Genomic DNA, 21,258 nt, shown 5'->3' with positions numbered 1-21,258 from the left:
TCCGATCATCCATGTTTTATGATATTTATTATTTTCTTTTTTTTATACAGGGTAACAAAATTCAGTTTAAAAAGAAAACTAATTAGAGCTTAACAGTGAAAAATGTTATGACATGCATAATTAGAAACACAAAAACAGGCACATAAATTGATGCTTCTAGAATTTATTGATCATACAATATTTCCTAATTATAACTTGTTAGTTTAGCCAATTTAGTAGTACTCCTTTTATAGTAGGTATAAAATCTTGAAAAATTTATTTTTTTTTGGGATATTTTTTATAGTAACAATATAATTTTATAAAACGCTAATGATAAAAAATTTTTAAAAAATTCTACAGAATACCATTGTAATGTTATACTTAAAGCTATATTAACATTAATAGGCTAAAAACGTATAATTGGCTGTTAAGTTGTAAAATATCATATTTGCCCGTGTCTTCTTTCTTTAAAGCTACAGTAGATTATATAGTAAGATTTGCTACCATTGGTGTTTCATAAAAGTATGTTGCAACTATATAAAATATTCCTAAGATATTTCACAACTTATTGAACAATTAAATGTTTTTAGCCAATTAATGTTACTGTAGCTTTAAGTAGATCATTACAAAGCTATTATGTGGAATTTTTTTGAACATTTGCAACCACGGGCATTTATAACGATATGTTGCTCTTATATAGAATATTCCTTTTCTTTTTTATAGATAGGTTTTTGGAAACAAAGAGTTAATATTTTCATGTAGTAATAAATTTGGTTCAATTCTACATCATAGGAGTAATAAAACAAAGAAATTGGCTTCAAATTTTCGATACCGCCTTCTAGAATTTTTGCAATTATTTTCCATACATTATGAATGTTTCTTATCTCCATTTTTATGTACTGGAAATGATAATTTTTATTTTTTTCAGATTTAAAATTAAAGTCAAATGAATGATGATCATTTGTTTCTTCAATCTTTTAGGCTTGTAACTTTTGGAGCAAAAGATTATGATCGTTCTTCGTAAAAAATTCTAATGCATAATTCTATGTAAGAGTTTGGTAAAAAAAAAAAAAAGGATTAGGGACCCTAAATCAGAGTCCAAAATGATTGTTAATAAATCAGGAAGCAATGATGATCTGCTAAGATTCAGTACCAACAACGTGGTACATGATTCAGGGAACATAGGAAAGGAAATTCAAGAGACACAAAAAAAAAACGGTGCATTAATTAAAAGTTATCTCATAAATATATTTACAATACATAAGTTACTCAAGTGGTAATGTTAAGAAGGTACTTTTCTAGTAATGGGACACGTGTTAGATGCTAAAGAAGGCAATATTAGGAGATTGCTTAATTATAACATTAGGAGACTAATGATCAATCAACACATCAGTAGTTGTAGTAATTCAAACAAGGCAATATTTTTGAGATTGCTTAAGACATTTGTTGATGGATTTTGGGACATTCCCTTGCACCCCAATAATGGGCTATTAATAATCCAATGCAAGCCATAAGTAAGGTAGTGAATTCTCTACAAAAGTACAATTTTACTCAAATATAAGAACAACAATTTATTACATGTGCACAATAAGAACAAATTCATCTTCAAAAGATAATTAAAAGAACATAAGACAAGGTCTTACTCATTAAATTAATACAAAAATCTCACGCTAAAAAAACCTTAAGAAATAATTCACCTTGTTGCCACTGCACTTAGAAGGACTTATTAGGTAATCTATATCATTCAAACACTAACTTGGGCGTTGGTGTACGTCCCTAGAAGACCATTATAGGCCCTCCTAACTCCTGATTGATTGTGCCGATTATCATGGCATTTTGAAGAGTGATCTAACTATAAGATTTGGCTTGATAGAAAGAACAAACCTATAATTCGGCTTATAACCCTTGCGTAAAGACAATCATTGAACTAATCTTGACTTAGTTTTTAATTAATTGTGTATCGGACAAATACATAAATAATAACTAATTTGTCTAAAATTAACTCACTAAAGCAAAGTAATAAGCTCACATTATGCTCCCAAATTTTGATGAGTCATTTTCCACATGGAAAAATTTACCTTTAATAACGAACGATGTAATCGTCATTGTAATTATTATTTATTGGTTATAGATGCTTTTTTATCCTTTCTCTTCCATTTTCAATCAACCTCTGCGTTTTTTTGGTTTTGTTTGTTAAGGAATTTAGGTGTGTAAATCAAAGCCTGAGGTTTAACAATGAAAAACAAATGAAAAATATAATGCAAAAGATGAATACAAGTGTTTATGAGGTATCTTGAATACCTCCCCCTCAAATATAGTTTATTATAATGAATTCAACAATAACAAGTATATAAACCTCCCTTATCTTGAGAACAATCTCTCAAGACCACAAATACTAAAGCAAAGTAAGAACACTCTCAAGTTTCTAACAATGCAATAGCCCTCTCAACAATATGTGTGTTTTTGTGGTGGATGTTACTATGAGTAATGAATCCTATTTATAGGCATAAGATATTCATCACTCTTAGTATTCCCTTATAAATCACCATAAACACATATGTAACATCCCAATTAACACCCTAATTAACCATGACAATAAACATTACAATAAACAATAGAGTAATGCACCATATTATTACATAGTCACTACAAATTCTAACCAAAAACAGGATCCAATGTAGTCTGCTGGACTTCCGCTCGACCAAGCCACTACCTCGCTCGGTCGAGCAAGCTTCCAGTGAAGCTACTGACTTGTTCTGGACACCTGCTCGACCGAGCTAACACCGCTCGACCGGTCGAGCTAGGCTTTACTCGATCGAGCGGTTGGTCGAGCCACTCACAGTCTGCTTCTTTCTTTGTTGCTTTGATCAAGCAACTCTTATCAACCGTTCCAAACCTTAAATCACCCATATCCAACACATCTTTATCGACCCTCTCTACAGTACAAGACAAAGCATGTTCGATTATATGTTTAAAGTTAACGTCATCATTAAGATTATTGGCACTTACTTTGACAAGGTGAAACACATCAACTAAGATGAAAAAGAGAGTAGATCTATCAAGACATGTGAGGGAGCTTGGGTAAATTAATTATACGTAAAAAATAATAGAAAAGTAAACTGTAAAACCCGTTATTTTTTTATATAACGTTATTATATAATATTATAAAAATTCTTGGTGATTTTATAATTATATTAAATATTAAATTATATCGAATTAGTTTAATCGGTTACTTATATATATAAATTTAAAAAGGCTAACGTATTTATACTAGAAGTAGATTTGTAAATACTGAAATAAAGAGGTTCAAATTAAAATAATACTTGCATTAAAATTGCGAGCACAAAAAAAAGTGCCTTTTCTTAGTTGGGCCTTACTAGAAGGTTACCCTTATAAGAGATGAGTTAGGATTTTTAAGTTGAGACCACTCATTGCCCTCACTTCACAAATATCACGTTTTCCCTCTCTTCCATTCTACCTCATTATTTTTGCGCCTCCACAACCACTAGCCCACTGTTTTGGCGCCTCCATGTGCAGCACCGGCCACCCATGAGCAACACCGACCACCCCAAGAGCAGCCCCAGCAACAGCAGCGTGCGCTGCCTCCTCCCAACAATAGTAGGCTGCGTATTCTCCTCCAACCAGGAGGTAACACTCGGGCTGCTTTGTGCCGCCAGCAGGAGCAGCCGCACTCGGTGCTTCCTCTACCAACCCACACGGTCCTTGGGTCACCATCACCATATCAACCACTTGCCTTTCACCCCCTTTAGTAGCTTCACCTTTTTAAGCTATTTTTCTTCCTCCCTAATTATATTTTCTAGTTTCTAATTGAAACTTTATAAATTTTATGAGTTTTGTGTTGCTTGTGTATTATTTTTTTCTATTAAATCTTATTATGAATGTAGTTAAAGGTGTTGTCTTTGAACATGAATGGATTACGGTTTGATTTAGAGTTGAAATTAGTAACGGTGTGTGTTCTTATGCTACTTTTGGTGGTATGATGATTGATTGGATAACCTTACAAGTTGTTCTAAGACTTAGTTTGATAGATTATTGTTATGATTGTACTTGAGTATGAGAATGATTTTGGTTGTTAATTAGGAGTAATATATAGTTGTTAATGGTTGTTGTTTGATTTTTGTTAATTACAACTACTCTTGTTAGGTTGTTATTAAAGTTATAAATAAGGTCATGAGCATTGTGTCAACTTATCGTTGATGGTTGTTAAAGTTATTTGTTGTGATGCTTTGATGGTAGTTTTTCTAGCCTTGGGGAATGTAGCGAATGATATCACGATTCGATAACTTTAAGATTTGTCGTTATCGTCATACTAGTGTCATATAACATTGTAAGATTTAATTGTGATTTTTTATATTTTTAAAGTAACGTGATTCAATATAACTCACATTTAGTTGATGTAAAGGAACGATGCACATAATGCTTCTATTCTTAAAGTGATGGAAAGACTTGTGTCGTTGTTAAGTTGATGATTATGATTATGTTGAATTAGATGTGTGCATGTTAGAATAATTGGAGACTTATCTTGAATGAATGATAGTGGTTTGATATTTAGTTGGTATGACAAAGTAGATAAGTGGACTTATTAGTTATACTCCTAACTTATATAGGTGCCTATTTCATAAGACGAAGGTAGAATTTTAGTTGGGTGATTTTTGTGACTTTTTGGTCGTGTAGTGACGCTTACAGGTACGTACACGCAGTAACTAACCCGTATATGCAATTTCCTTTAAGACATTATTTTTTATTGTGATAATATGCATTATATCAAAATTATGAGGTACTAGTGAGTAAACTTTATATGAAGAGCTATTGATTATAAAATCCTTGAGCTTAGAATAGTTTAGAGAATAAGAGTGTTAGTAGAAGGCGGGGACTATCCCCTTACTTATTTAAGGGTTAGATTATGTCTTACTTGGAGTTAGAATGACTTTTGGGGATGAGTTTCGTAATTTAAGGCACGGACTGTGTAAGGATGGAATGAACCCATTCGGCATTTTAGTTCTCAACATAGTACTTGGTCGGTACTGTTAGTGATCTATAATTTGCCACCTTGGTTGTGTATGAAGCGTAAGTACATTATGCTTTCGCTTCTTATCTCGGGTCCTAAACAATCTAGCAATGACATAGATGTATATCTTGCACCTCTTGTTGAGGAATTGAGAAAGATGTGGGATGAAGGCGTTTTTGTGTTTGATGCATATGCTAATGAGGAGTTCACCTTACGTGCAATGCTTTTGTGCACCATTAATGATTTTCCGGCATATGACAACTTATTATAGGTATTATATTTTGTTGTTATAAGATCTTTAGAATAATTAACCCCTTTTTTGAAAACCTACTTAAAATGGCGTGTTGATTTAGGCATTTAATTTTTTAATTGATTGAGACATAATATGTTAAACATTAAAATAATGACATTTGACAAAACTTTCATGAGCTATTATTTGTCATTTTACAGCAAAATTATTAAATAATATAACTAGATAGAGTCTATTATTTAGGTAATATTTTTTGTTGTCATAAGATCTTTATATTAACTAACCCTTTTTTTTTTTGCAAACTTATTTAAAATGATGTGTTAATTTGGGCAATTAGTTATTTAATTGATTAACACATAATAATATGGTAACCATTGAAATAATGACATTTGGCAAAGCTCTCACGAGCTACCATTTATCATTTTACAACAAAATTATTAAATCGTATAATTTACAGCAAAATTATTAAATTGTATGATTATTAGTATATACTCCTACTATAAAATCAATAATATATATAGAATAAATTCTTAAAATAAATTCCTAAGTATGACAATAATGCATGTAAAACGAATAATTATTCTCTAGTGTTTATTATTTAGGTAATTTTTTTTTTTTTTGAAATCCTATTTAAAATGATGTGTAGATTTGAGCAATTAGTTATTTAATTGATTAACACATAATAATATGGTAACCATTGAAATAATGACATTTGGCAAAGCTCTCATGAGCTGCCATTTGTCATTTTACAGCAAAATTATTAAATAGTATAATTCTTAAAATAAATTCCTAAGTATGACAATAATGCATGTAAAATAGTCAATTATTTTCTAGAGTTTATTATTTACGTAATATTTTTGTTGTCATAAGATCTTTAGATTAGCTAATCCCTTTTTTTTTGAAAACCTATTTAAAATGATGTGTTTGATGTGGGCAATTAGTTATTTAATTGATTAACACATAATAATATGGAAACCACTAAAAAAATAAGGCAAAAATTATAAAAAAACTACCTAATATATACCCTATTTTGCAAAAAACTACCTTATGTAAAAATTTTTGCAAAAAACTACTTTATATAATACAATTGTTTGCAAAACACTACCTTATAACGGATTGTTGCCTTTGACCGCTAACTTTAACTGTTGACCGGCATGTGAGAGTCACGTGATACTTTACTGTTTTTAATTGTTCTTCATTTCAGTTCTGCCCATTCGAAAATCCTTCCTTCCTGCCATTTCCAGTGACAACTCCATTGCTGTAACTCCTCATTTCGCTCCCATCCACCTCGTAACTTCATGTCATTGAAATTTCTAACCTATACTGGTATGTACTACTACTTAATTATGGTTTTGTACTTCATTGTTGTATTTTAGGTATGATTTAAAATTTACTTCGTTTTACAAATTTGCTTCCTTTCGCTGTGTATTTTCTATTGAATTTGTTGTTTCATATCTTGTAATTTGTAAATTGATTGTTGTTGTATCTGAATAATGTATTAGGGTTCTTAAAATTAGCTAAATCAAAAAGATGAAGAAATTGAAAATTCGTAAAAAAGCTAGTGATTCGAAAAAGAAATAGTCTGAGTAGGCAACTGAGGTGGGTAATGTTAGGGTAGATGAGGTGGTGATTGACAGTTCTGATGTGGCACATGAGGTTGTGGATGAGTTGGAAAGAGCAAATGTGGATGCTGATGCTGGGCTGTTGGGACCACCAGTCACACATAAAGGTTATAAAGAATGTTTAAGTGCTAACCCTAGATCTAAAACAAATAACTCAGCTGCTATTTCTACCCTAAACCTTACACCAAATGAGAGAGGCCACAAAGAGCAACAAGTTTGTGATTTTGAGGATAGTAGTGATGATGATTATATGTGGTGATGAAGATGAATATGAGGATGATTCTGATTTGTTTGCAGAAAATGTAGTTTATGGTCTTGATGATGTGTTTATAGGTGATGATGAAATTAGATTGATTGTAGATAAGGAGGTTGATGAAGAAAACAATAGAGACTTATACTTTGATAATGATGAACCCCAGTCTGATGATTATGATTTGGGTGCATTGAATGATGATGAGGAAGGTATATGCAGCTATCCTACATTCAATCCTGAGGTTGATTTCAAGGGTAAGATCAATTTATCTTTAGGCCTTAAGTTTCCTTCGACATATGTGTTTAGAAAAGCACTAAGTTACCATGCTATTGAATGTGGTTACAATTATTATTACCTGCATAATGGTAGTAGTAGGATCAGTGTATATTGCTACAATAGATGCGATTGCATGAAATCGAAAGCTAGAATTGTGAACTGTGTTTGTGGGAAGGAGAAGAAGTGTTATTTTAAGGTTCATGCTGTGAAGTTGAAAGATGAGGAGACACTTCAAATAAGGAGTTATTTTCCCAAGCACACTTGTGGTCACCAACACCAAAACAACAAAGTCACTGCTTTGTATTTAGCTGAGAAATACATAGATGATTGGAGGGAAAATCTAACTTGGGAATTAAAGGCATTTAAGAAACAGGTTAATAGAGAGTTAGGTTGTGAAGTGAAGTATTCTAAGTGTTATATGGCTAAAAGAATTGCAATGAAAATGATCTATGGTGATGTTAGTGAAGAGTATAGCAAGGTGTGGGATTATGCGGAAGCAATAAGGAGGTTTAATCCAGGAAGCACTGCAATCGTTAAATGCATTGGAATAGACACACCCGCACCTTTGTTCTAAAGGATGTATATATGCTTGCCAGCATGTAAGGAGGGTTTTGTTGCTGACTGTAGGCCTATTATAGGTGTTGATGGGGCACATTTGAAGGGACAATTCCCTGGGGTTTTGTTGACTGCTGTAGGTAAAGATGGGAACAATAACATCTTCCCCGTTGCATGGGCTGTGGTCGAAACATAAAATGTAGAAACTTGGACTTGGTTTCTAAATCTCCTCGTAGAAGACCTTAGGTCGGTTACTGCATCGATTAGTTGGGTTCAAGCAGGAGGTGAAGCTTTCACCTTCATGAGCGATAGGCAAAAGGTATGAATGTAATTACTTGTTAACACATATCTTGTTTTAAATGTAACTAATGTTATAACCCTAATATTAATTTGTGGATAATGTAGGGTGTGGTTGAAGCTTTGAACTCAATGATTCCTGAAGCTGAAATTTGGTTCTACTGTAGGCATATATGGGCGAACTTCAAGATGAAGTTCCCTGGTGAGTTGTTCAAACAACACTTTTGGAGAGCAGCAAGAGCTTACAACAAGGTATGGAATCAAGTATACAATTAAATATTTGATATAATGTCAAACTAATTAATAACAATTTATGTTTACAGTTTCATTTTGAGAGAGAAATGAATGAAATAAAGAATATTTCTGTTGAAGCATATGAATATCTAGTTGCCATTCCTACAAAACACTGGTCTAGGCATCCTTTTTGTAGTAGGAGTAAGTCTGGGATGTTGTTAAATAATATTTAAAAGGAAATCAATAATGAGTTAGTAGAAGCAAGGGGGAAGCCTATAATATCTCTAATGGAGTGGATTAGGAGATATGTGATGCAAAGAAGTGCAGCCAAAAGGGAAGGGCTGAGTAACTTCAAAGGTGTGTTAATGCCATCTATCACGAAAATGATTGAAAAAAATGCAAAGGATATATATGGTTTAAGGGTAATCCCAGTGGATGTGTGTGAGTTTGAGGTGGATGATAATGACGACTCTTATGTTGTAAACTTGGCCAATAAGACTTGCCATTGTGGAAGCTGGGACCTTATAGGGATTCCCTGTAAACATGCCTTGGCTTGTGTTGTTCTTAGAAAATTATATGCCAACGACTTTGTGCACGAAGCGTAACTTGTAGAAACGTATCGCAAGACGTATGCTCCAAATTTTTATGGTATGCCAGGACACAAAATATGGCCCACAACCACTTTAGCCAAACCACTTCCTCCACCATATCGAAAGATGCCTGGAAGGCCTAACAAGAGGAAAAGAAAGAAGGAAGCTGATGAAGGTAAGAAGGTTGTATGTGTTGTTAGAGAATTCAAGCAACGGAGATATGGTAATTGTGGTGACCTAGGTCACTACAAAAAAGGCTGCAAGAATCCACCCAAACCACCACCAACAAAGATCAAGTCAAAGGGTGGAAGGCCTAAAATGGGATCTTCTTCTACTCAACAATCTACAACAAATGATGTTCCTAGCTCCATTAGTCAACAACAATCTACTTCATGTGTAATGGATCAAAATACTCAAATATAGAGCTGTATAAGTAATTTAATGTTGAATGTAATGTGTTGAATTCAGTTACTGTGATGAATGTACTATGTTGAACTGCATGTTAGCAAATCAGTGTATGAACTAAGAATCTACTTCATAAAACATTGTTGTGAGAACTACTGCTGAAGAGCATTCTTGAAAAAGAAACATGAACTACTGCTGCAAATCAGTGCTGAAACAAATCCGTGCTAAACTAGTGCTGAAACAAATTAGTGCTAAGTGTATGTTGTGTTCCAAGCATTGGGCAAACACAACATACATAACATGAGTCAGTGCAACAATACTGATTTGAGTTGTGTATATGTATGTAAGCAAATGCTTCTGTGTTGTGTATATGTATGTAAGCAAATTGTTGTAAGTTAAGTGTATGTTGTTTTCCAAGCAGCAGGCAAACACAGCAAACACAACATACACAGCAAACACAACACAGCACACACAGGTCATAAACACAACACAACACAGCAAACACAGGTCCTAAACACAACACAGGAAATACAGCAAACATACAAGTGTATTTACAAAACCTGCAAAGAAAGTAAATGGACAAAATAAAACTTAATTCATTCTTCATGATCATGTTACAATATCCAAATCACTGTTACAATTATTCTTAAATAGGTCATAAACTTCAATTATTAGCCTTGATTAATACAAGACACACTAACAAAAACAAATGAAAAACCTAATACAAAGCTTGTAATCTGACTTCCATGCTTCCTCTCATTCATCCATTTCTTCTTAATCCTTTTAATTTCCGAAAGTGCTTGTTCCTTTTCATGTTCCAACCAACAAACCCTTGATGTCAAAATCTTGATTTCAGTTGCTAATTGTCGCTTGTCCTCCACAAGTTTGTTAGTCACTTCTCTTTGCCAAACTGTTTCAGGTTCATCAATCCATTTAAACTTTTTGCATCCCCTCCATTTTGTATTAGGATCATAAAAAACGCAAGTCTTAAACCTTCTTCCAGGATTTTCCTTAGTCCATGAAACCCTCCTTGCAAAGGGAACTCCACACCTACATTTTTATAACGAATTTTCGCTTGAAGAACAAGAAGACATAACTAATTAATTGGAAAACAATGATGATCTTTGAATGAATTAAAGATTGGAATGCAAGGAGAAAGAAAGAAAGGGGAAAGAAAGAAGAATTAGGGTTTATCGCTGCAAATCAAAGGAAGGAACAAAGGATTTTCGAATGGGCAGAACTGAAATGAAGAACAATTAAAAACAGTAAAGTATCACGTGACTTTCACATGCCGGTCAACGATTAAAGTTAGCGGTTAAAGGCAACAATCCGTTATAAGGTAGTGTTTTGCAAACAATTGTATTATATAAGGTAGTTTTTTGCAAAAATTTTTACATAAGGTAGTTTTTTTATAATTTTGGCAAAAAATAATGACATTTGGCAAAGCTCTCATGAGCTGCCATTTGTCATTTTACAGCAAAATTAATAAATAGTATAATTCTAAAATAAATTCCTAAGTATGACAATAATGCATGTAAAATAGACAATTTTTCTCTAGAGTTTATTATTTAGGTAATATTTTTTGTTGTCATAAGATCAACTAACCCTTTTATGAAAACCTTCTTAAAATGATGTGTTGATCTGGACAATTAGTTATTTAATTGATTGACACATAATAATATGGTAACCATTGAAATAATGACATTCGGTAAAGCTCTCATGAGCTATCATTTGTCATTTTACAACAAAATTATTAAATAGTACTAGGATAGAAACTCGTACAATGCACATATTTTTAAATACGTTAATATTTTAATGAAATTTTAAATTGCAAACAATACTTCACATTTTTTCCTAAAATTCAAAATTGTAATTATGGTAGTCTAACAATATAAATCACTAATTTTAATGAACAATTAATTGAATTTTATGTCATTTTAGTTTTAAATAACAATTGATGGAAAAAGGGGTTATTATGTACTTCAAGTAATTTCTTAAATTGCTGTATAATTTTATACACAGTGTAATTTTACAGGTACCATTTTCTAAGTTGTGTAATTCTAATCACACTGGAATAAATAAATGTAATTTATTCCGTAGTATAATTTTCTATGCGGTGTTATTCCATAATTTTATTAGACAATATATAATGTTCTACACAGTAAATTATATATTTCCCTTTAAAATTTTTCAAACAGTGCATTTATATACAACTGTGTTATTGGATTAATTGTGATTTATTACATCTATTATTGTATGAGTTTTTGCAAAAATATAAATTTGTAAATATAGTAAGTATAAAAAATGAAAATCAGTGAAATTCCATTAATACTAACCAATAAAAAAAGACAAATGATATCCTCATAATCAAACTTTCTTTTTTCTATTATACAATAAAATTAATAGAATGTATGATAGTTCTTAAAATAAGATCCTAAGTATGACAATAATGCATGTAAAATGGACAATTGTTCTCCAGAGTATTATTTAAGTAAATATTTTTTGTTGTCATAAAATTTTTTATATTAACTGACCCCTTTTTATCAAAAATCTGCTTAAAATGATGTGTTGATTTTGGCAATTACTTATTAATTGATTGAGATATAATAATATCTTAACCATTAAAATAATGACATTTGACAAAGCTCTCATGAGCTGCCATTTGTCATTTTATAGCACAATTGTTAATGTTAAAATGTATAATTATTAGTATGTATGATTTTTATAATATTATATACTCCTTTTATGATATCGATGCTATATTTAAAATAAATTCTAAAAATAAGTTCCTAAGTATGACAATAATGCATGTAAAATGGACAATTACTCTCTATAGTTTATTTTAATAAGACTTTATAATAACTAACACTTTATAATTACTCTCTATCGCTCATTTGGGCAATTAGTTATTTAATTGATAGACATATAATATGTTAACCATTAAAATAATAACATTTTGCAAAGCTCTCGTGAGCTATCATTTGTCATATTACAGCAAAATTATTAAAAAGTATGATTTTAATAACATTAATACTCCTACTATGATATCAATACTATCTTTAAAATAAATTCTTAAAATTAATTCATAGGTATGACAATAATGCATGTAATATGGACAATTATTCTATATAGTTTATTATTTAGATATTTAATTGATTGACACATAATAATGTGTTGATTTGGACAATTAGTTATTTAAGTGATTGACACATAATAATATGTTAACCATTATAACAATGACATTCGCCAAGCTCTCATGAGCTACCATTATTCGTTACATAGCAAAATTATTAAATAGTATGATTTACTGCTAATTTATTCGAATAATTTTGTCATTATCCCATTTTTGAGAACTAACTTTTTAAGTTTAAGCTTTTGAAATTCGAATTGCAGAACAATTTAAATTTAAATAATGTTTAAATTATTATAAAAAAGGATCTAGGGTTAAAGAAGTCCAAAGCATTGAAGGCCCAATACATGGAGTTTAGTATGTATGGAGTTTAGTTTGAAAATTTGAAAAGGTTAACTGAAAAAAAAAATTAACAAAATAAATTAGTTTTCAAAAATTTTCCAAAAATAAGCGTGAAATTTTCAAATCTGAGGTTTGGAGCTGTTCGCAGTTACTAACTACGAGCAGTCAAATAGGACAAAATAGTTGTTCGCAGTTACTAACTGCGAACAATTATTTGACTTGTTTTGACCTGTTCGCAGTTAGTAACTGCGAACAGATAGCTGCACAAATACACAGATAGCTGTTCGCAGTTAGTAACTGCGAACAAGTCAAAAAAAAATCAAAGTTGTTCCCAGTTACTAAGTGGGAACAACTATTTTTGTTTTTTTTGAACTGTTTGCAGTTATTAACTGCGAACAGCCCCAAACCTCAGGTTTGGGATTTTCACGCTTACTTTTGGAATAAGTTTGAAAAGTAGTTTATTTTGTTAATTTTGTTTTTTATTTTTTCGTATGAAAATATATAAAAATAAACTTTTTAAAGAATGACTCAAGAAAAACATACTTTTTTGTTTAAATAAAGTATACAAACTACATCTTTTAAGAAAATAATTCCTTTGACACAACTTATTAAAATATTTAATCTAATTTTAACACTATAATTATACTCAAACATACTTTTGATGGTCTTCTAGTATTCAATTAAATACTAGGTATTTAATTTATGAATAAATTGAGGTAATTTTGAGTCGATTCAAACCAATTTTTTGGTTTTAATTTGAGCATAATTCAAACATTTTATAATTTAAATTAATATATTTTTAATAAATTCCTAGGTATAAAATAAATTTTTAAATAAGTAATCTCTTGAAGACTGCAATAAAGGTATAAAGAATTAATGTAATAAAATCGTTTAAATACTTATCCAATTTAGCTTTAAATTTATTTAGGAAAATAAATTGTCACACAATCAATTATAACCTTATCTAATTAATACATTTGGCATGTCAATAAAACCATATGTTGGTATTAAGGGTAATATTATCTTTGAAAAATTACCCAGAATTATCCAACCTTTATCCGATTTTCTTACAATAATCTCAACTTTTAATTAACAATGAATAATACCAATTAAAAGCAGTATTTTCCACTAACATCTGAAATTACCTAGAACTTGTTAAATAGGTCATTTAGGAAAAAATAAAATAAAAAAAGAAAAATCCAAAACCCATTTCCTCCACCAATGCCACACTCCTACTCTCTTCCATCCCTGCCACCAGGCCCACCACCCCACATCAGCCACCTTTTCTTCCAACCCTATGCCGCCTACCACCACCGGCAAATTAGTAGAATTCATTAAGTGAATGTGGAGGTTGAATGTATTTTTTTTTAATTAACCTTCAATGACTTGTTTAATAAACTCAGAATTCTATATTCTTAATGCTATATAACAAATAGCAATTCTTTCCCTCTCCATTGTCTCATTATTCAGTAAGATGCTCGTCACACTACCATTGTCCTCAACATCTTCAGCATCTGGTTTAGCTTTTTCGGACTGATTTTGGATCGGATTTTGCGTCGTAACACATTTTGACGATTCATTCACACTAAGTGTGTATAAACTGACGTGCCATCCAATGCTGTAACTGGACCTCAAAGACTCATTGATCCTAGATCTGAATTGAACAATAGGTACCCACCTAGTAGAATTATACAGGTCTTGAATTGTCCCAAAACAACGTGAGTTGTTGCTGATGTTGCTCCGAGTGCTAAAGCTCCATATGACCGTAAAAAAAAACCAAGAACAGTCCATTGGAAGGCAAAACTCGGACAAAGGTTGGTAGTAGTAGGGAAGGGGGGCTGATTTAGTTTTTTTTTTCTTATCTTTTTTTATTTTTAATTACTTATACTAGTAGGTTCATTTACCTACTTGAATGCTAGAGGAAAATACATCTTTAGTTCTTATTATTCATAATTAATCAAAAGTTTAAATTATTATAGAAAAATTAGACAATGATTGAATTATTGTAGACAATTTTTCTTATTATCTTATAATTCAAATAATATACTTGACTTGTCAATAATAATTGATTCTTATCTATTTGGAGTGCTTTTGTAGGATTGTACATTTGACAATAGTTAGAATAATTATATTAGACAAAAATGGTACGTTATTTGTCTAGCAAATGACGTTCCTATACCAAATGTATAATTTATATTTCCAATTTAATATATATATATATATATATATATATATATATATATATATATATATATATATATATATATATATATATATATATATATATATATATATATATATATATATATTCTTAAATTGATCCTCCGATACAATATTAATATTTGAGTATGGCCTAGCTGATATGAAACTTTTTGATGTTGCCTATTCTCAGTGCAGTGAACTTGTCTTGCAATGGCATGAGGGAATTTACTCTCACCCAAAGAATTCAGGGACTGCTCACACCCAAGAATTGTTCAATTGGATTATGAAAGATTATGGCAAACAAAATTTCATAATTGTGAGTTTTCAAAAGTTCTTAATTGTTGATATTTAGAAAATATATATTGAGACGAATTTATCAAGATCCCACATGAATATGTTTTTTCATATAGACTAATAAAAATCATAGTCAAAGTTTGACACTAAATTCGTAAATTCTAGTTGACAAAAATGATGGAGTAGAAAAAAAATTACTTGTGAAGCTATATTTCACGAAATAGAACTAAAATTATAAACATTTCTTATAGTTTCGTGCGTACAAATTTGAACCCAATATTTCCTCATCAAGAAACTAATTGTTGCATTTTCCCTCCTACTTGGCTATATATGGTTAATCACAACCCAGATTGCGTAGGCTATGTTCACTGCTAGTGCATGAACCTTTTCCTGAAGGGGCCAGGGGCAAAAATTTATAGCTAACTACAGATTGCAATTAGCTATTAAAGAACTGAAAGAATACCTATAAAAGTACAGAATGCACGACTCGACGAGGTGACTCTTCAGAATTACGCATCCATAGAGTATGTATGAGTTTACTTGATTGCATACGTCAGAGTCTCCACCTCATCAGGTCGCCACATTGTCTTCTGGGCACACAATAATCCTTCTTTGTCGTTGGAATAGGTCAGTCGAATCTCCCAGTGCATCGATCTAAGCAATGTTTCCAACTCGTTAATAATCTCAACTTTGTCGCGGACAATGATCTTTCCTTCAGGTCGTAAGATCCTATCGACCTCAACAACCAAGGCTGGCATGTTGCACCTGTCATATTTAGATCATTAAGGGGTCATTGGAGGAAAAACCAAACAAGCCAAAATGCTTAGTAAAAGCTTGTTTTTTTGACAAGAAATGCTTAGTAAAGTTACAGTACATACTTCTGTTTGATTTTAGAGAATAGGTGATCCGCATGAAGGAGGTCATATGATCGAGGGTAAGTATTAAATGACTCGCACCAATCATGATAAATCCCAAAGAGACCGCGTTCATAAATAATAGGAAGTGTATCGGGTGAATCTACAGTGACCACATTCATGACCCAGATTTTCAGATCTCTCAGAGCTGAAGCAAATCTGTATACAACAACTGCGTTAATATTCTAACTATAGTGGAATACAATGAAACATGATACAATACACTAGTCAACTATGCACCGATTCAGCTATTCTGATGCATGAAAGAACTTTATCAATGCCGAATCAATAACACATAATTTTGGTGTCTCCAGAAAACACTTGTTTATGAATGAGGAAGTGCACAGAAGAGTTTCTTCGAAACATTAGCCAAACCAACATCCTTTGTGTCTTTAAAAAGTTGCACATTCCTTTTCATTAGTTTGGGTAAAAAATATAGGAAAAATTACAGTGAAGAAAACAACCTTTCGTTAGTTTGTCTACAACAATACCAACTTTTGATTAACCATAAATGACACCAATCTAGGGGGGGTTTTTCCTAAAATAATACAAGCTTTAGTTTATTCACTAAATTACCAATTTTTTTTGTCATATAATCTCCTATAATTTGATTGTTAACATGTTAGGGATAATTTTAGAAACACTCCCCAAAGTTGGTATTATTATTCATGGTTAATCAAAAATTGGTATTATCCTAGGGAAATAAGCAAAAGGTTGTATTATTCCTGGTAATTTTTCCAAAAGTATACGTCTCTCTTCCAAAAATGATGAGTCGAGTAAGAGATCCACCAAAGATGTGTATAATAAGAAAAATGCAAATATTCACAGGAAGAGAAGCTCTCACCCTCCATAAACAGCTCTCATATCCATCACATTTCTCACATTGGACCAGCTGATACCGATGCCATTGAGGTAAGATTGGCTAACTACATGTTTCCAATGCTCATAATCTGCAGAGAAATCCTCAGGTGCCGGCTTCCCATAAACACCAACCTGAGAACTAGTTAGCCAGTATGGTACCTTTTGCAATCTTGCTGACCATTGCTCTGACAACTGAGACCCGCGTTCTGTTTCACCTTCTGGTACTTTGTGCATGCATGCTTGCAAGGGGATATTCCTTTACATACAAACAAATGGAACATGAATCAACAGATCAAGAAGGACAAGTTTGCAGATTACTAAATATGCATGTCAATCAAATAGTTGTATGTTCCAAGTACTAGAAGAGGAGGAAGAAAACAGTTATAATTGTTTTTCCCAAGACACAGATAAGTCCCTAGTTAATCACTGCACTACCCGTGACAAGGTAAATGGCCTTCAGGCATTGCAAATATCAAGCTTTAGATGACTATAAATTAGAAAATCATAGAAAAAAAAGTACCAGGCAGCATTACGATCATCGGACTGCTCACATAATGGGGGTTCATTCTGGGACCTCTGTTCATAGCACTCATTAGATGATGGTTTTTGGTAGATTGCTACACTAATCTTATTCATTGCGTCCCTTTCCTTCTTGACAAGTTTCCAGCACATTTGTTCGGTCAATTTAGACATCGCTGTTAATAGAAATAAAACAAACAAGAAAAACACTGATTAATGAGATAAATAATGTTGTAAATCATCTGCTCAGTACTGCAGAACTGAATTAGAGCTTACCTTTCCAAATTGCAACATCCTCATCAAGTTTCTGATAAACTGGAGTGGCAGACCACACAAAGTAACCACCAGGACGCAACACACGGTTTAGTTCCAATAAGAGCTTTCCACCTGTGTCACATACGGTTGAATCAGTACTCATCGAACATTGCTAAGAGCAATGAAGGAAAGAATCAAATGTAGTGCCAAAAGTATATATATTGGCATGACATTTATGTTAAAATTACCTTCAATATGCCATGGAACCCTACACCTAGCACAATGCACAATGTCAAAAACAATCCCGGGGAAAGGCAGTCTCTGTGTTCCCATAACAGCAGATATAGCTGGAATTCCTCGTTCAAGAGCAAACTGCACTTGAGCTTCATGCTCATCTTTTGGAGCAAATGACATAGTCAGCACATCTTTATCAAAGAGAAAACCTCCAAAGCTCGCAACTCCACATCCAACATCCAGCACAACACGTGATCGTTTTCCCCATGCAATATCAGGTAACATCTGCGGAGATTTCAGAGGATGGGTGATATGAAACATAGCAAGTGTAACACTATGGAAAACTAAACCTAAAACAACTTTTGTTTCAGCTTTGTCCAATTATGTTGTTGATAACCAATATTGATTCTACAAGCATTTAAGGTAACACGAACAGAGGACATCAACAATAACAAAAGTACCAGGCATAATATAATCACACCGTAAGGCACACAAAAGAAAAGCATGCATTCCTAGCATTGTCATAATGAATAACAGCATATAAATTTGCAATACACAAGAGCGTTGGTAGTGAGATATGTGAGCTCACTTGTTCTATAAACTCAATATAGTGGCGAGCTCCTTTCTTGAACTGCGTTCCACCACCAGGAAAAGTAAGGTATTCGCCACTAACTTTTACCCAGTTCTGGTGCCCCTTAATCTGTACCAACTTGGTGTGTGGAACATTAGAGTACCAAACCTGCAGAAAGAAAAAAGAGACACTTTTAGTGAAAGAACACTGTAATTTATTTACATTGATGGATACTTTTATCTACCTTTTCCCTGCTTTTAGGCCATTCGACAGGTCGCTTGTATCCTACAGGAAGGGGAACAAGACAAGTGGGTGGTTCAGCAGGACAATGCCTCTCTCGATGCTCATAATGCTTAGTACTCCTCAGATGATGGATATCATCCCAGTTATCAAGGCAAGGAATATAATCTGGCCCAGCAGTGGTATTGCAGAGTTTCCAGGTAAGTTTTTCTTGTTGGGTTGAAGATTTTTGAGTTTCCTTTTCATTCTTTGACTCAGCAGCCTGAGTTGAGAAGCTACCATTCTGAGTGGAAAACTCATTAAGGAGCTCAGATTGAGCCCCAGAAGGAAAGACCTCCTGAGCAACCTGTTCCTTTGATTCACCGCCCTCCATTTTGCTACTATTATCAGATTCACTGTCTTGATTTTGCTCCACCTTCTCGTCTATCTCACTCTCTTTCTTTTCGTCTTGTGTTTTGCTAGGACTCTCCTCCGAATGCTTCTCATTCTCACTAGAACCTTCACCTGATTCTTTCTTTTCACCAGTATTATTCCCACCATGTTCCGTATTTGCTTCCTCAAATCCATCTTTCTTTAGATTTTGGTTTTCTTCTATCACTTGTTCATTTGTCTCACTTTTATTATTAGTATCATCTGATTTTTCATCGTCACTCGGCTTCTCCTCTTTCTTTTCCTCCGATGGCGCCTCATTCGGGTTTTCACTCTTAATATTACTGTCTCCTTTACTTGCATCCTCAGGCAAGTGAGCGGGATTGTATTCTTTTACTGGATCTTGCTTCACCTCTTCCTGTTTTAATTTATCCTGTTTAACCTCAGTTTTTTGTTTCTCCTGGGGAAAATCAAAGTTTTCTGGAGCTGTATCAGAGGATGATGATATCATCCATACCCCAACCAGACAAAGAGCAACAAAAACTACCACGGTCACTGTCGAGCAATAATTCGTCGATTTCTTCCCATCAACCCTTGTATATCTTCCCAATGCCATCCCTTTAATCTCGTCAATTCTTACTTAACTCTGATAAAATTTCAATTAAACTAAATAAACTTCACAATTCCAAATTCCAACATGTCCCACTGAACGGGCATATTATTTTTATTTCACTATACATTACTTTCAAGAGATTGAATGAAAACTATATAAAAATTATAGTATCAACCAATCAACATGGTTACAAAAAAACGTTAGTAGATATCACCTTTATAAAACCCTAGAAACTGACAACATAAACATACAGTTATGATTTCATTAGTCATTAATTCATTAGTCATTACATTACATCAATTATCATACACATTTGATAAAAACATGATTAATATTACCCGCTGATATGGTTCAGCACAGACGAAGAGATACTGTTCGGCCTATATATATACCAGTATAATCATCATCGCTCAAAAGTACATACTAATTCAAACATGATAATTGATATCAATTCAATTAAAACTCAAAGTAATAAATTCATAACACTACTCCTAATTTCACACAATAATTCACGTTAAATATAGATCAATTTCAAATCACCCATTTATGAGATTAATCAAATGGGTAATCAGCGAAACAGCTGAACTTAATAATTTCTGAAGAAACTTTGTATATAATACACAAAATTAGCTCAATAAACAGAGAAAATCGACAATTCTTACGAAAAAAACACACAAAAAACAAACAAAAACCAAAACACAGATCTTGTAAGTAAAAAGTTCAAATTCAAATACTGCTACTAAATCGCTACAAAACAGGGAATTTATAAGTACCTTGAATTGGATCTGCTCGTTTAAAAGCTGTAATTCATGCTACAATTCCCTCCCTACTTAAAGAGAGAGAAAATGGGAACTATTAGTGACAGTACGAATGAATGCTGAATAACAGAAAATAATTGATATGACGGGTTAGTAATAATTTATTAATTTAATGAATTTTCTTTTAATTGTTTATGAGAGCTCTTTATTTTTTAAAAACTGGTTTTTTGGGAGAAAGAGTTGAAATATTGATATTTTTTACGAAAATCTAAAAAACGTTGATGGGTAATTGCGAATGATAGCTCCTATGATTTAGGAGGATGTTTGTTTTTAAACTCTTAGGTTTTTAACATAATAGTTGTGAGAAGCGTGACACTGTCGAATTTTAAAATGTTAATTATATATTTCTATTTATAGTATTTCGAATGAAAATATTACAATGTCAAAATGTTATTAAGGTGTAAAG

The 21,258-nt window shown here is 32.3% G+C and overlaps 1 protein-coding gene and 1 pseudogene across 1 annotated transcript; both read right to left on the bottom strand.

Annotated features, from left to right (window-relative positions):
- Positions 1 to 13, bottom strand: part of LOC130818542 (nuclear transcription factor Y subunit B-3-like) — a 657-nt pseudogene extending 644 nt beyond the window's left edge.
- Positions 14 to 15,636: 15,623 nt separating this feature from the next.
- On the bottom strand, positions 15,637 to 20,979 carry LOC130817810 (probable methyltransferase PMT26). Its single transcript, XM_057683717.1, has 9 exons — positions 20,808 to 20,979; positions 19,057 to 20,067; positions 18,831 to 18,980; positions 18,256 to 18,526; positions 18,029 to 18,139; positions 17,754 to 17,928; positions 17,217 to 17,489; positions 16,337 to 16,531; positions 15,637 to 16,223 (listed from the first exon to the last, which is right to left on the bottom strand). The coding sequence occupies exons 2-9, from the start codon at positions 20,035 to 20,037 to the stop codon at positions 15,995 to 15,997; spliced, it is 2,385 nt and encodes a 794-aa protein (XP_057539700.1). The 5' UTR covers positions 20,038 to 20,067; positions 20,808 to 20,979; the 3' UTR covers positions 15,637 to 15,994.
- Between the last annotated feature and the right edge of the window lie 279 nt (positions 20,980 to 21,258).

The sequence above is a fragment of the Amaranthus tricolor genome, chromosome 7 (genome assembly GCF_026212465.1).
Source record: "Amaranthus tricolor cultivar Red isolate AtriRed21 chromosome 7, ASM2621246v1, whole genome shotgun sequence".
Lineage (NCBI taxonomy): Eukaryota > Viridiplantae > Streptophyta > Magnoliopsida > Caryophyllales > Amaranthaceae > Amaranthus > Amaranthus tricolor.
Note: the sequence above shows the minus strand (reverse complement) of the source record. Positions and strands in the feature narration are given on the sequence as shown.

Coding starts and splice junctions, on each gene's coding strand:
- LOC130817810 (XM_057683717.1), bottom strand. CDS start 20,037: ATGGCATTGGGAAGATATACAAGGGTTGATGGGAAGAAATCGACGAAT. Junction 18,140..18,255: donor GGTTCCATGGCATATTGAAG/GTAATTTTAACA, acceptor TATGTGACACAG/GTGGAAAGCTCTTATTGGAA. Junction 16,224..16,336: donor TTCTCTAAAATCAAACAGAA/GTATGTACTGTA, acceptor TAAATATGACAG/GTGCAACATGCCAGCCTTGG.